This window comes from Pristis pectinata, chromosome 8, assembly GCF_009764475.1.
Source record: "Pristis pectinata isolate sPriPec2 chromosome 8, sPriPec2.1.pri, whole genome shotgun sequence".
Taxonomy (NCBI): domain Eukaryota; kingdom Metazoa; phylum Chordata; class Chondrichthyes; order Rhinopristiformes; family Pristidae; genus Pristis; species Pristis pectinata.
Window position 1 is genome coordinate 102160177 of NC_067412.1, and position 13603 is coordinate 102173779.

A 13603-nucleotide genomic window follows, 5' to 3' on the forward strand; every position below is an offset into this window, starting at 1 on the left:
TGGGTAAGTCTCCAGGGCCTGAAGGGATCTATCCCAGGTTATTGAGAGAGATAAGAGGAAATTGCTGGTGTCGTGACAGAGATCTTTGTATCTGCTATAGCCACAGGCATGGACCCAAAGGACTGAAGAATAGCCAATGTTGGTCCTGGGGTTTAAGAAGAGCAGTAGGGATAATCCAGCAAATTATAGGCCAGTGGACATTACATCAGTGGTAAGGAAATTATTGGAGAAGATTCTTAGAGATGGGATTTATTCTCATCTGGAAAAGCATGGACATTAATGATAGGCAGCATGACCTTGTGGTGGGGAGGTCATGTCTTATGAACGATTGTTTTTTGAGGAGGAGGCAAAGGTGATTGATGAGGGCATGGCAGTGAATGTTATACATAGACTTTACTAAAGCATTCACCAATGTCCCTGTTGGTAGGCTAATCCAGAGTATTAAAGTGCATGGGATGTACAGCATGTTTGCCTTCATCATCGAGGCATTGAGCATAAAAGTTGGCAGGTCATATTTGTAGCTGTTTGAGAAATATTATGATGCTGGAGAAACTCAGCAGGCCAGGCAGCATCCATGGAGAAAAGCAGGACTCTTCTTCAGGACTGAAGATAGGAAAAGGGGAAGCCCAAAATATTGGAGGGAAAAGCAGAGCAGTGATAGGTGGACAAAAGAGGGGAGGTGGGGTGGGCACAGGGTGGTGATAGGTAGATGCAGATAAGAGATGGTGATAGGCAGGTGTGGGGGAGGAGGGGAGAGCAGATCCACCGGGGGATGGGTCAAAGGTTAGGAGGGAGGGGAAACAAAAGGCTAGGAAAGGGAAGAAGAGAAGAAGCTTCGTGGGGGGTGGGGGTGCTGAAAGGTGGGTGAAGATTCCTTAAAGTGGGAGAATTCAATGTTCATGCTGTTAGGCTGCAAGGTTCCAAGATGGAAAATGAGGTGCTGTTCCTCCCGTTTGCGCTTGGAATTCTCCTGGCAGTGGAGGAGGCAGAGGACTGACATATCAGTGAGAGTGTGGGAGGGGGAGTTGAAGTGACCGGCAACGGGGAGATGCAGATCGCGGTTACGGACGGAGCGCAGGTGTCACCTAGTCTGCGTTTGGTCTCACCAATGTAGAGGAGGCCACACTTGGAGCACCGAATGCAGTAGATGATATTAAGGGAGGTGCAGGTGAATCTGTCTCACATGAAAGGACTGTTTGGGTCCCGTGATGGAGGTGGTGTGGGGGCAGGTGTTGCAGGCAGAGGAAAATTCCTGGGGTAGGAGCGGGATGGGTGGGGGGCTGGAGCGAACGAGGGAGTTGCGGAGAGCACGGTCCCTGCGAAAGGCAAAAAGGGGTGGGGAGGGGAAGATATGCTTGGTGGTGGGGTCCTGTTGGAGATGGCAGAGAATGACATGTTGACCACAGTATCTCTGCCATTTCCTGCACATCCACTCTCAACCCCACCCCTCCCAGACTCAACAGGGTTAGAGTCCCCCTTGTCCTCACATTTCATTCCACCAGCTACATATCCAACCCATCACCCTCCATCACTTCCACCTAACGGCATGAATATTGAATTCTCCCACTTTAGGTAATCCCTACTCCCCTTCCCCACAAAGCCCCCACCATGCTGCTTCTCTTCTTCCTTTTCCTAGCATTTTTTTCCCCCTCTCTTCTTACCTTTAACCCATCCCCTGGTGGATCTGCTCTCCCCTCCTACCCTCACCTGCCCATCACTATCTCTAACCTGCATCTACCTATCACCACCTTGTGCCCACCCCGCCTCCCCTCTTTCATCCACCTATCACTGCTCTGCTTTTCCCTCCTATATATTGGGCTTCCCCTTTTCCTATCTTCAGTCCTGAAGAAGGGTCCTGACCTGAAACGTTGACCGCCTGCTTTTCTCCACGGATGCTGCCTGGCCTGCTGAGTTCCTCCAGCATCATGTTTTTCATCTAGATTCCAGCATCTGCAGTCCTTTGTTTCTCTAGTCTTTCTGCAGCTGTTTGAAACTTTGGTTAGGCCATATTTGGAGCATTGTGTGCAGTTCTGGTTGCTGCATTACAGGAAGGATGTGGGGACTTTGGAGAAGGTGCAGAAGAGTTTCACGAGGATTAGTATTGGTTTATTATTGTCACTTGTATTGAGGTACAGTGAGAAACTTGTCTTGCATACCGTTCGTACAGATTAATTCATTACCCAGTGCATTGAGGTAGTACAGGGTAAAACAATGCAGAATAAAGTGTAACAGCTACAGAGGAAGTGCAATGCAGGTAGACAATAAGGTGCGAGGACATAAGGTAGATTGTGAGGTCAAGAGTCCATCTCATTGTATAAGGGAACCGTTCAATAGTCTTATAACAGCGGGATAGAAGCTGCCCTTGAGGTGGTGTACGTGCTTTCAGGCTTTTGTATCTTCTGCCCAATGGGAGGGGGGAGAAAGAGAACGTCCTGGGTGGGTGGGGTCTTTGATTACGCTGGCTGCTTCACCGAGGCAGCGAGAAGCATAGACAGAGTCCATGGAGGGGAGGCTGGTTTCTGTGATGTGCTGAGCTGTGTTCACAACTCTCTGAAGTTCCTTGCAGTCCCGGGCAGAGCAGTTACCATACCAAGCTGTGATGCATCCAGATAAGATGTTTTCTATGGTGCATCAATAAAAGTTGGTGAGTGTTAAAGGGAACATGCCAAATTTCTTTAGCCTCCTGAGGAAGTAGAGGTGTTGGTGAGCTTTCTTGGCTGTGGTTGGACCAGGACAGGCTATTGGTGATGTTCACTCCTGGGAACTTGAAGGTCTCAAACCTCTCGACCTCAGCACCATTGATATAGACAGGTGCATGTACACCACCTCCTGTCCTGAAGTCAATGATCAGTGCTTTTGTTTTGCTGACATTGAGGGAAAGGTTGTTGTCATGACACCATGTCACTAAGCTCTCTATCTCCTTCCTGTACTCCAACTTACCGTTATTTGAGATACGGCCGGCTGCGGTGGTATCATCTGCCAACTTGTGTATGGAGTTAGAGCAGAATCTAGCTACGCAGTCAAGAGTGTGTAGGAGTAGGGATCTGAGGACACAGCCTTGTGATGCACCAGTGTTGAAAATAATCGTGTTCAAGGTGTTGCTGCCTATCCTCACTGATTGTGGTCCGTTGGTCAGAAAGTCAACTATCCAGTTGCAGAGGGAGTTGTTGAGTCCCAGGTCTCGGAGTTTGGTGATGAGTTTGCTTGGAATTATAGTATCGAAGGCAGAGCTGTAGTCAATAAACAATAGTCTAATGTAGGTGTCTTTACTGTCCAGATGCTCCAGAGAAACGTGTAGGGCCAGGGAGATGGTGTCCACTATAGATCTGTTTGGCGGTAGGCAAATTGCAGTGGGTTGAGGTTTCCCCAGAGGCTGGAGTTAATGCGTACCATGACCAGCCTCTTGAAGCACTTCATGATGGTGGATGTCAGAGCCACTGGATGGTAGTCATTAAGGCATGTTTCCTTGTTTTTCTAAGGTGATAGTGATCTTCTTAAAACAGGTGGGAACCTCAGATTTAGACATAGACAGACACATGAATAGGTGGGGAATGGTGGGATATAGACTGTGTGGAGGCAGATGGGATTAATTTAAATTGGCATCATTGCCAACACAAACATTGTGGGCTGAATGGCCTGTTCCTGTGCTGGACTATTATGTTCCAAGGCAGCAAGTTGAAAACCCCTGACTCGTACAGTTTGGGAAGAAGATTCTGATCAAAATAACTCGATGTGCAACGTCATCTTGTGCACTTTCCCTCCTCTTTTTGAAACTGATAGGAGCGCTACGAGGCTGTGATGCGACGCACCTTAGAACGGAGCCAACGCTTGGAGCAGAGACAGAAAAGGTGGTCCTGGGGAGGAGCTGTGTCAACTGAGAAGGAAAACTCCAATGGTAAATGCCCTTTTATGCAGGCTATCTGGGAAAATGCTGCTTCAGTACTTCTTCCCAGATGTACAAGTAACCTCAATGCTTTGTACAATATTTGACTCGCAGCCAGTAATGTGAATTTGGTTTACAGGGTATGTTTAGCTTTAAAATACTCTTGAATTTATAAGGGGACATTTGTTCTTGGCCAAAGTGAAGGCAGAATAGGTAATCAATAATGAGGAAAACTGGCAGCTCATTTCCTTAAAATCTTTCAGTCTGTATAGCTGCAGGAAAATCATCTTTTCCTTAACTCCAACTTTCCCATGATATATTTTCTCCTACTGTGAAAATGTTCATTTACTAATAATAGGTAATAGCTTTAGAAATGTCATCACCTGATGAAGGTGAATTGTTGCACTACTGGCAGTAAAAGGTCATTGCCCAGGCTCTTCCTTAATAATTGTCACTTATACTAAACAATTTGGATCCTTTTTGATACCTGTCTGTTTCAGCAGGCCCACGGTTTCCATCATCTCTACCCACAACCCAAATACATCTCAGTACAACGTCAATAATGTACAAGAAAGCCCATGCAGTGAAGTTTCCAATTACATTTATAAGGAGAACGAATGTTGCCGAGTCAAAGTCGAGTTTATTGTCATATACACAAGTACATGTGTGCATAGGTACAATGAAAAACTTGCAGCAGCATCGCAGGCACATAACATCAGATAAGCAGCATTCACAAGAAAGACCTAAATTATACACATTTTTTACAAAAAGAACACAATTAAAACAAAAGCAATCATTAACAATTATTAATAATTATTAATTAGTGACAGTTATTGGCAATGGAGGGGTTGAATTTTTTCTGTGGGGCCACCAAGCAGATGAGTAGGGAAGTGGTGTTCTCAATGGGTTGAGAATGTGATTGTGAAAAGAAGCTTGGATCAGCGTCAAAAACAATTATTGCATCTTGTTCCCAGTCCTGTTCCCCTTGGTCAGATCCTCCCACCACTAATTACCTCATTCCCAGTTTTTGCTGTCACTGATATTTGTCTATATTAGTCTCATTTTGTTAAATTATTAATTCTCTTTTGTTTAGGTGAACCTGACAGTTCCTTAACTCCACCTCTCAGTTTGTCAGACTGCCCCCCTCCTTCCTCAGACTCTCAGACTTCCACTGAAGATGGTTCTGGTATTAGAAGAAGTTTGGACTGACTATTGCTGAATAATTAATCTTTAATATGTTAATGAATGTTGCAAACTAACTTTAGTGGTGGTTATAAAGGGGAAACTAATCTTGAGCATTGCCAGCATGTAGTACCTGCTGCTTTCCTTGAAATACCTGGGCCTGGATACGTGCATCTGGTTTGTAAGAGTTGTACAGTGATATTTTATCCTGAAAGCATCCACTTAGATCTGCATCTGTCTGTCTGGCAGAAATTTACAGCACAGGAAGGCCATTCATCTCTTGTCCACACCATCCAAAAAATGGTTGCTGAACCTTATCTCACTTCCCATCTCTTGGTCTGAAGCCTTCAGGATTACAACATGTAGAATGCTCACCTCTGAGGGTCCAAGGTGGTGCTGGACAACACTTTGAGTTGAGCCTGGGGTGGGTGTGTGAGCTGGTGAAGGGTAGTGAACAGCACTTTGATTTGGGCCCTGGGGTGGAGGTAGGGCTGGTTGGAGGAGGGGCTGGGGACTAGCCCAGAGATGGTGCTGACATTGAAAATGGTCCCTTTTGGAGCAGGGTTAGACCAAGCCCAAGAACATGCTGTGGTCTGAACACACTGCTGGCCCAGTGCTACACAGGCTGTCCACGTTGCACAAGAATCAAAATCCCACTGGAACTTCATGTGGCAATAAGTGGGATGTTATGTAAAGCAAGTTTGAAATTAATGCCTGAGACTGTGGAAATGTTACCTAGCGTAGGGAAATTGTAACGGTGATTTCTGTTACAATTTAATGAATTTCTTATTTTAACAATCCCAATTTTGAACATTTTCAATTACAAATTCAAGCCACATTTCCAGCATGTAATGTGATAGGTTAACACTATTCGAAAATCATAGTTTTGGAGCTCATGCTTTGAATTTAAATAGAGGTAATTACAGGTGTGAAAGCAGAATTGGCTAATGTAGACCAGGGAAATGGCGTATAAGACAAGACGGTAGATGAGCAGTTGCAGATGTTTACAGGTTATTTCATTATCTTCAACAAACATGTTCAATTGAGAGTTGTCAACCCTTGAGAAAGATGACCGATCCAGAGCTAAAGAAGTTGAGGATGGTATCAAAGACAGTGTTGAAAAGCTTATCTGTAGTCCAGATGAACGAGAGAATGTGAGAAATCAATGAAGAGTAACCAATAAATGAGGGGGAGCATAGGCTGAGAGTAAGCCAGCAGTAAATGCAAGTATAATATACAAGTATATAAAAAGGAAGAGAGTAGCCAAAGTAAATGTTGGTTGGAACTGGGGATTTATTGGCAGGGAGGGGGGGGGGGAGAAAAAGGAAATGGTGGAGACCTTGGACTAATTTTCTATCTTCCTTCATGGTAGAAAACATTAAAAGCATTTCCACAATTAGTGGAAATTCCATGAAGGAAAGAGAAAACAATCACTATTGTTGGAGATGAGATGCTAAGCAAATGAATCAGACTAAAGATTGACCTGATGGTCTGTGTCCTACCATCTTAAAGTGGCTTTAGAGATGGTAGTTGTATTGGTCTTGATTTTCAGTGACTGATATCGCTGAAAATCAAAGAAATCTTGCTGATGCTGGTAATATAAAATAAAAATGAAGTGCTAGAACTGCCAGCAGGTCAGGCAGCATCTGTGGAGAGAGAAACAGTTAATTGCAGATCAATGACCCTCATCAGAACTGGAAAAGTGAGAATGTGTGTTTTAATTTGTAGTGGGAGGGATGGAGGGGATGCCTGTGGTAGGGTGGAGACTAAGGTTGTCCAGGTCTCCGTCCTGTTACCAGCTTTCCTCTGTTCTCTCCACCCCTCCTCTATCCACATTGTTTCATTGTTCAAGTTGTGATGAAGGGTTATTTACCTGAAATGTTCACCATTTCTCGCCCCACTGCTGCAGCCTGTGAAATGTTCACTGTTTCTCGCCCCACCGCTGCAGCCTGACCTGGGCATTTCCAGCATTGTTTTTGTCAGATCAGCCATGGACCTGTTGATGGTGGAGCTAACTGGAGGGGCCATTCAGTTGACTCCTGCTTTTTCTTTTGTTCAAAAGCCAGTAAATTTCAAAAGACAACTAAATTTGTCACTGAGAGACTGAACTGATGCGAGCTTCTTCAAGAGTGTGCTTTCAGGATAAGATTCATCTGCAACATGCATGGCATATTTTTAAAAAAGATTCCAGAAGCACTTCCTGTATTCTTATCTCAGTGGGACTTTTTTTTGTAGCTGTAGACAAACGGTCTACTTCCAGTGCGAATCTCATGAAGCAAGCAGGGCCAGTAATGAATAAGCGTTTGTCTTCATCCTCAACAGCTCTCCCAAATTCTCCCGACAAAGGTGAGTGCCCTGTTCCTGGGTAACAAGTGCTGATGTACCAATTGTGTCATAGCTGTACTTTAAAGCATTGTATTAATTTTCAACAGATGGGCGTCATGAATTGGAGTGTGTGCCTTTTATACTGGGTTGCACTGGTGAACAATGGTAAACTGTAACCTCTCAAAGTTGGGATGAATCAGTAAAACAGTGATTGCAAAAGACTGATCTGGTTGCATGAGTTGAGTGGGCCAACATTAAAGACTTGCATTGGGCTCCTCAGTTCACATAAATGAATGAGGGTTTCTGTATTTGAGAAGATGGACACTGACTGCAATCAGCTTCTGCAGATGTTTTATAAGGCAATGAACTTTAAATTGTTTCCCTAACTGATACTAAATGTGCAAGTCACTAATGATGGACCTGTTATCTTTATCTTAGGGTATGAATCAGTTCCAATATACTGTTGACCATTTTCTGAAAGTACTGACTGCTGTGACATTGTGTATTTTATATTGATAACATGTGGATCATACAGCATGGCCCATGGATTTCCCTAGATCTTCAGTTGAGATGAATTCTCCAAGCATTGCTAAATGTGCCCTAAATTAGGACAATGATGAGTGCAGTAGTGCTGATTTCAGTAAAATGGTTCAAATATTCATGTCCTTGCTGCTACGGTGTAAAGCTGTCTCTTCTCTGGAATCTTTCAGATTTACAGATCCTCCCATCTGGAGAAAATTTTCCTAACTGACTTTAAAAGTACTTTAGAACATCTGGTTGCCAACCATGCTAACTTTTCTTTAGAAATCATGTAGTTATCTTGGGATGGGCACTTTTTTAAAAGCTGTTGTGTTCTCCTTATTGTGTTCAAACTGATCCAATCAAATTTTCCATTGTTTATAAACTCTTGGTATTTTAGAATACATTTCTTATTAAACTAGCTGTTAGTGCTCCAGTCACACCAATATGTACCTCAGAAACAGATGATCAAAAATTGGGAATCACTGCATTGATTAGATGTATGAATGTGGATTGATCATGGTGTTGGGATGTGGGAGTTTGTATTGATGGATTTGCAGAAAACTAATACCACTTGGTTAGTTCCTATTATTCAAAGATTTGTATAGAAAATCAAAGAGACTTGCTTTTCTCTAGCACTTTATATATCCCTTTCAGAAAGCATTTCACAGCTAATTGCGCTATTAAGCTGTTGTTATTGTTGTGATTTAGGAAAACAGCACCTGGTTGTGCGTAGCAAGCCCCACATTGATATCTAATAAACAGCAGTGAAATGGTCATTTGGCTCATGTGCTCTGCTGGTGTTTATGCTCCTCATCAATCTTCTTTCATGCCATCTAATTCCTCTTGGCCCTGTAACACATCTTTTCTCTCTAACTCTGTCCAGATAGGTGTCTCTATCATAGTCCTCCGCTCTGTATCTGGGAGCTTGCCCTTTGAGGAAGAGAGTTCCAAAGACGATTCTTTGAGAGAGAATATGTTTCCATCATATTTGTCTTGTAAACGGGTGATCAATCCCTTCATTATAAACAATGACCCATCCTGTTCCAGATTCTCCTACAGAAGGAAACATTCTCTCTCCATTCATCCTGTCAAGATCTCTCAGGGTCTTGAGTTTTAATCAATTTGCGTTGCCCTCATTAAGTAGCTGTGAAATGCACCAGGTACAACCGGAGCCTGTTCAACTTCTCTGAAGACAATGTGCCCAATCCAGGCATTACTCCAGTGAATCATCTCTGAACTGTTTCCAAAGCATTAACACCCTTCCTTAAATAAGGAGACCAATACAGTACACTGTATTCTTAGTATGGTGTCGCCTATGTAACTAAAGGGTAACCTCTACGTTTATATTCAGTCCTAGCAATACATGATGCATTCTGTTAGATTTGTACAGTTATACAGCATGGAAACGGGCTCTTCAGCCCAACTCATCCATGCCGACCAAGATGCCCAACTGTACTAATCCCATTTGCTTGTGGTTAGCCTATATCCCTTCAAGCCTTTCCTATCCATGTACATGTCCAAATATCTTTTAATGAATGTAATTGTATCTGCCTCTACACCACCTCTGGCAGCTGGTTCCATATCCACCACCCTCTATGTGGAAAAACTTGCCCATAAAGTCCCCTTAGAACTCCCTAATTTTAGATTTCCCTACTATGGGGGGGGGGGGGGGGTGGTGGGGAACTGTCTACCTTATCTATGCCCCTCATAATTTTCTAAACCTCCATAAGGTCACCACTCAGCCTCCTTTGCTCCAGGGAAAACGGTCTTATCCAGGCAATATTCCTTGTGAACCTTTTCTGCACCCTTTCCAGCTTAATCACATCCCTCCTATAGTGTGGTGATCAGAACTACACAATACTCTGTGTGGCCTTACCAGTAATTTGTACAACTGTTACAATTGTAACTCAGTTGTGAACTCTACACTACTTCTGCACTCAATACCTTGACCGATAGAAAGCAAACATACTAATCACCATCTTCATCACTCTGTCTATCCGTGTCACCGCCTTAAGGGAACTACCTACTTGTACCCCAAGATCTCACTATTCAATAACACTGCCCAGGTCCCTGCCATTCACTGTAAGTCCTGCCCTGGTTTAACTTCCCAAAATACATCACTTTGCACTTGTCAGAGTTAAATTCCATCTGTTATTCCTTGGTCCACTTTCTCAGTTGATCTAGATCCTGTTGTAACCTTGGACCACCACCTTCACTGTTGACCATGCCACTACTTTTGGTGTCAACTGTTAGTCTTCCTAATTATTGGCAGTGCCTACGTACCAACCCAGGTTTCTCTGCATCTCAGAGCTCTACAGACTCTCACCATTTAGATAATATGCTATTTCGTGTCAAGATGGAAATTTAACATTTTCCCACATTAATCTCCATTTTCCCAGTCACTGAACCTATCAGTATCCTTCTGTAGCCTCCTCATCTGCTTTTCAGTACCTTTGCACAGTCTTGTCTCCGCGATGCTGGGCTGCCCCCCCGCCACCCTACATATTCCAGTCCCGGATCTCTGGAGTGACTTGAACATTCCACTTCCTCACTCAGCTGTGAATTCTACCCACAGAATCGTGGGTAACACACAATGTGCCTTCTTTGTTACGCTATTGTGTGCAGGAAAATGGAGAGCAGCAGTTTGATCTGTAGTTCCATGGGAGAATTGTTGGTCCATTCCCAAGCTGTTTCTCCAGTCGGTGCATACATTATATACCACCTTCAGCAAATTCACAGGAATTGCAGTTGATTTGGTTGTTTGTCCTAAGGATGAAGTGCTGTGTTAAGCAGAATGTTTTGTTAACCCTCTCAGCTGCTACAGGAAATACCTCTGGTGGGGCCAGCAGATGCAGTAAATGTTTTCTCGCCGTGTTAACTATGCAGATTTGTTATGTCCATTCTTCAATAGACCTTCAAAGAAATAGCATGTAGCCTCGGAGGCAATTCAACATCAGGCAGATGTTTGTCTTATTTCTATGCGCTTTTCATCTAAATTAAGCAAGAATTCAGCAAGTTTTAAGTTTTGGATGTGAGCCCAGAAAATGTGGATGCGATCTTTGTTGGTTAGGATGTTTCAATAAATAATGGACAATGCCCTTGATTCTTAGGCACAGCGGATAAGAAGAGGAGCTCCTCGCTAAGTAGATTGGCCAGTAATCCTCGATCGTCTACTCAAGTAGACAAACTCCCAAGAGAAGAACTTCAAGGTGGCTGATGACTTGCATCAGACATTTCCTCCTATTTTGTGACTTAATTGTTAAACATATTTAATGAACCTAACAACTCATCCAATATTAATCACTTATTTACTGTTATGCAATGTATCTGTGATTAAAAAGTTGCACCAGTTGAAGTACGTAAAGCCTTCCATTTCATTCTCCCAGTTTCTCCATCTGTTGCATCTGCTCTGATGAGACTTTCCATTCCATGGCCTTGAAATGTCTTCCATTTTCATTAACCATGGCTTTCCCTTTACCATGATCAATGGAGCTCTCAGCTGTTTCTCCTCTATTCCCCACACCTCAAGTCGCACCACCTCTCTGAACCAGAGCAACTGTAGAGTTCTCCTTGTTCTCAACTTCCACCCCACCTCACCAGTCTCCACATTCAGGAGACCATCCTCCATCAGTTCTACCACCTCCAATGGAATTCCACCATGAAAGACATTGCCCTCCTGTCCCAATTCAGCATTCTAATGGGCCATTCCCTCAACTCCAGGCCCATCCATATGTCTCCATTGACTGCTCCCCTTCTTACAGCACTTTCCCATGCAACTGTGAGAAAGATGACACTTGCCCGTTTCTCCTACCACCACCAATGGAACCAGTCCTTTCAGGTGTAGCTTCATTTTGCTTGCATTTCTAATTTATGGCATTACATTCCACGTTCATCACTGGAGAAACCAAATGCAGGTTTGTGAACTGCTTTGCAGAATACCTTCAATGATGCCCGTGAGCTTCCAGTCTCCTGTCACTTTAATTCTCCCACAATCTGTCCAGTGTGCGATACAATTATGCAGGTGAAAAACTACTTGCACCCTGTCTGTAGTTGACCTTTTTTGAGTTTGGAAGTTATTTCATCTCGTAATGTTTGTTTGTATCTCATCCTGTTCAAATGTTGAATTCTTCAATAGAATGTACTCACTAATTCATAACACAAGGTTGCCCTAAATCAGAATAATAATCCTTCTTGAGGTTAATACATAATTTCCAATTTCTCAATGCAGACCTGACTTGCCGCTGTTTCTCACTGCGTTTTGCTATTTGATCACAGGCTGTGGCTAGGACTTATAATAGTCTCTTGGATTCTGATTGTTGGAGTTTGGTCATCTCCACCCACTGACCAGCAGGTTAACATCACACACTCATACTCTCACACACAAGTGTTTGTTAGTGTATGTACCCCTTCAAGCACGTGTTGCTCTTGCTGTCAGGTTAATGTGATGCTGAGCTTAACCACATTCTTTTGTTTGACCATGCCTTTTTCTTTGTAGCTAGCAGTCATGCTTATGTTTATTAATGACCAGGCTAGTTTGTCATGTTTGGGCTCACTGTACCTAATTACTATTTCTTGGCCCATTACTTGCTTTGCCTTCTATTGTTTGAGAGTGTAACATTTTTAACCCTTTCTAGGTTTTGTTTTCTATTAGCATTCACTCACCTAACAAACGTATTTTGTCACGTATTAACTATTCTCCCATTCCTCCCCTTCTAGTTAAACCATGTTGACTCTTATTTCTAATTCATTCCTGTCCCTCAGCTCGACGTTCTCAGAACAGTCCCATGGAGAGTAGTATAATCAGCCGTCTGCTGATGCCCACACAGTCATCTTTAGCTAGGAGCAAGAGTGCTGCTGCTTTACCAGAAGCCGGACAAGGTTCTGCAGGTAATTCTCTTCCTCCAAAGACCATGTCCCTAATATACAGGAACTTGCTTAAGGTGACTGCGATTAACCTGCTTGCACACTGACCTTTTGTGCACTTTAGTTCAGCCGGCCAGGCAACTGAGGCTCATCATCAGCTTGTAACAAAGTGGGTTGGAAAGTAAGGGGTACTTAGGGTAGAGCAAAGGGGAAGGACATTGAGGAGGGGAAAGGGTGTTGGTGAAGCGGGTAGAGTGGGACACTGAGGACCAAGGCAGAGGGGAAGCAGCTAGGAGGGAATGCAGTGAGACCGGCAGGTGGCCTTTGGATACTTGCTAGGTAACAGTGGGCAGGTAGTACCTTAGAACCAATTGGGGGGGAAAGATCACAATATTAAATCATTGAGTTAATGTCCTTAACCAAGAATGTTTGTTTTTAATTTGTCTTGAGTGCTCCTTTCCTTATCCTACCACAGTTTATTATAGAAAACCTAGAACAAGGAAATAACAGGAGTAGGCCATTCAACCCTTGGACTGCGCTCCATGGCTGACCATTTATCTGAATGTCCTGTTCACAAACTCTCCCTTGACCCTTGATGCCCTTTGTGCTCATCAGTCACTTTAAATACTTTCATCAACATGGCTTCCACTACTTTGTGTGGCAGAGAATTCCACAAGTTTACCACCCTCTGGGTGAAGAAATTTCACTTCATCTCGTTCCTGATGCAGGGTTTTAATCCAAAATGTCACTGATCCCTTTAGCCTACAGATGCTGCTTGACCCACTGAATTCCCCAGCGGTTTGTTCTTTGCTCCAGATTGCAGCATCT

The 13603-nt window shown here is 43.5% G+C and overlaps 1 protein-coding gene across 8 annotated transcripts in view; it reads left to right on the forward strand.

Annotated features, from left to right (window-relative positions):
* map7d3 (MAP7 domain containing 3) overlaps window positions 1–13603 on the forward strand; it is a 125197-nt gene that overhangs the window by 56481 nt on the left and 55113 nt on the right. For 3 of the 8 annotated variants that reach the window (XM_052022150.1, XM_052022151.1, XM_052022152.1), the window contains exons 5-9: window positions 3781–3895; window positions 4977–5069; window positions 7301–7411; window positions 11023–11121; window positions 12674–12799. In XM_052022150.1, the coding sequence (XP_051878110.1) occupies window positions 3781–3895; window positions 4977–5069; window positions 7301–7411; window positions 11023–11121; window positions 12674–12799 (544 nt within the window). The remainder of the gene's footprint in view (window positions 1–3780; window positions 3896–4976; window positions 5070–7300; window positions 7412–11022; window positions 11122–12673; window positions 12800–13603) is intronic. The other 5 variants (XM_052022153.1, XM_052022156.1, XM_052022154.1 and 2 more) reach the window with 3 other exon arrangements.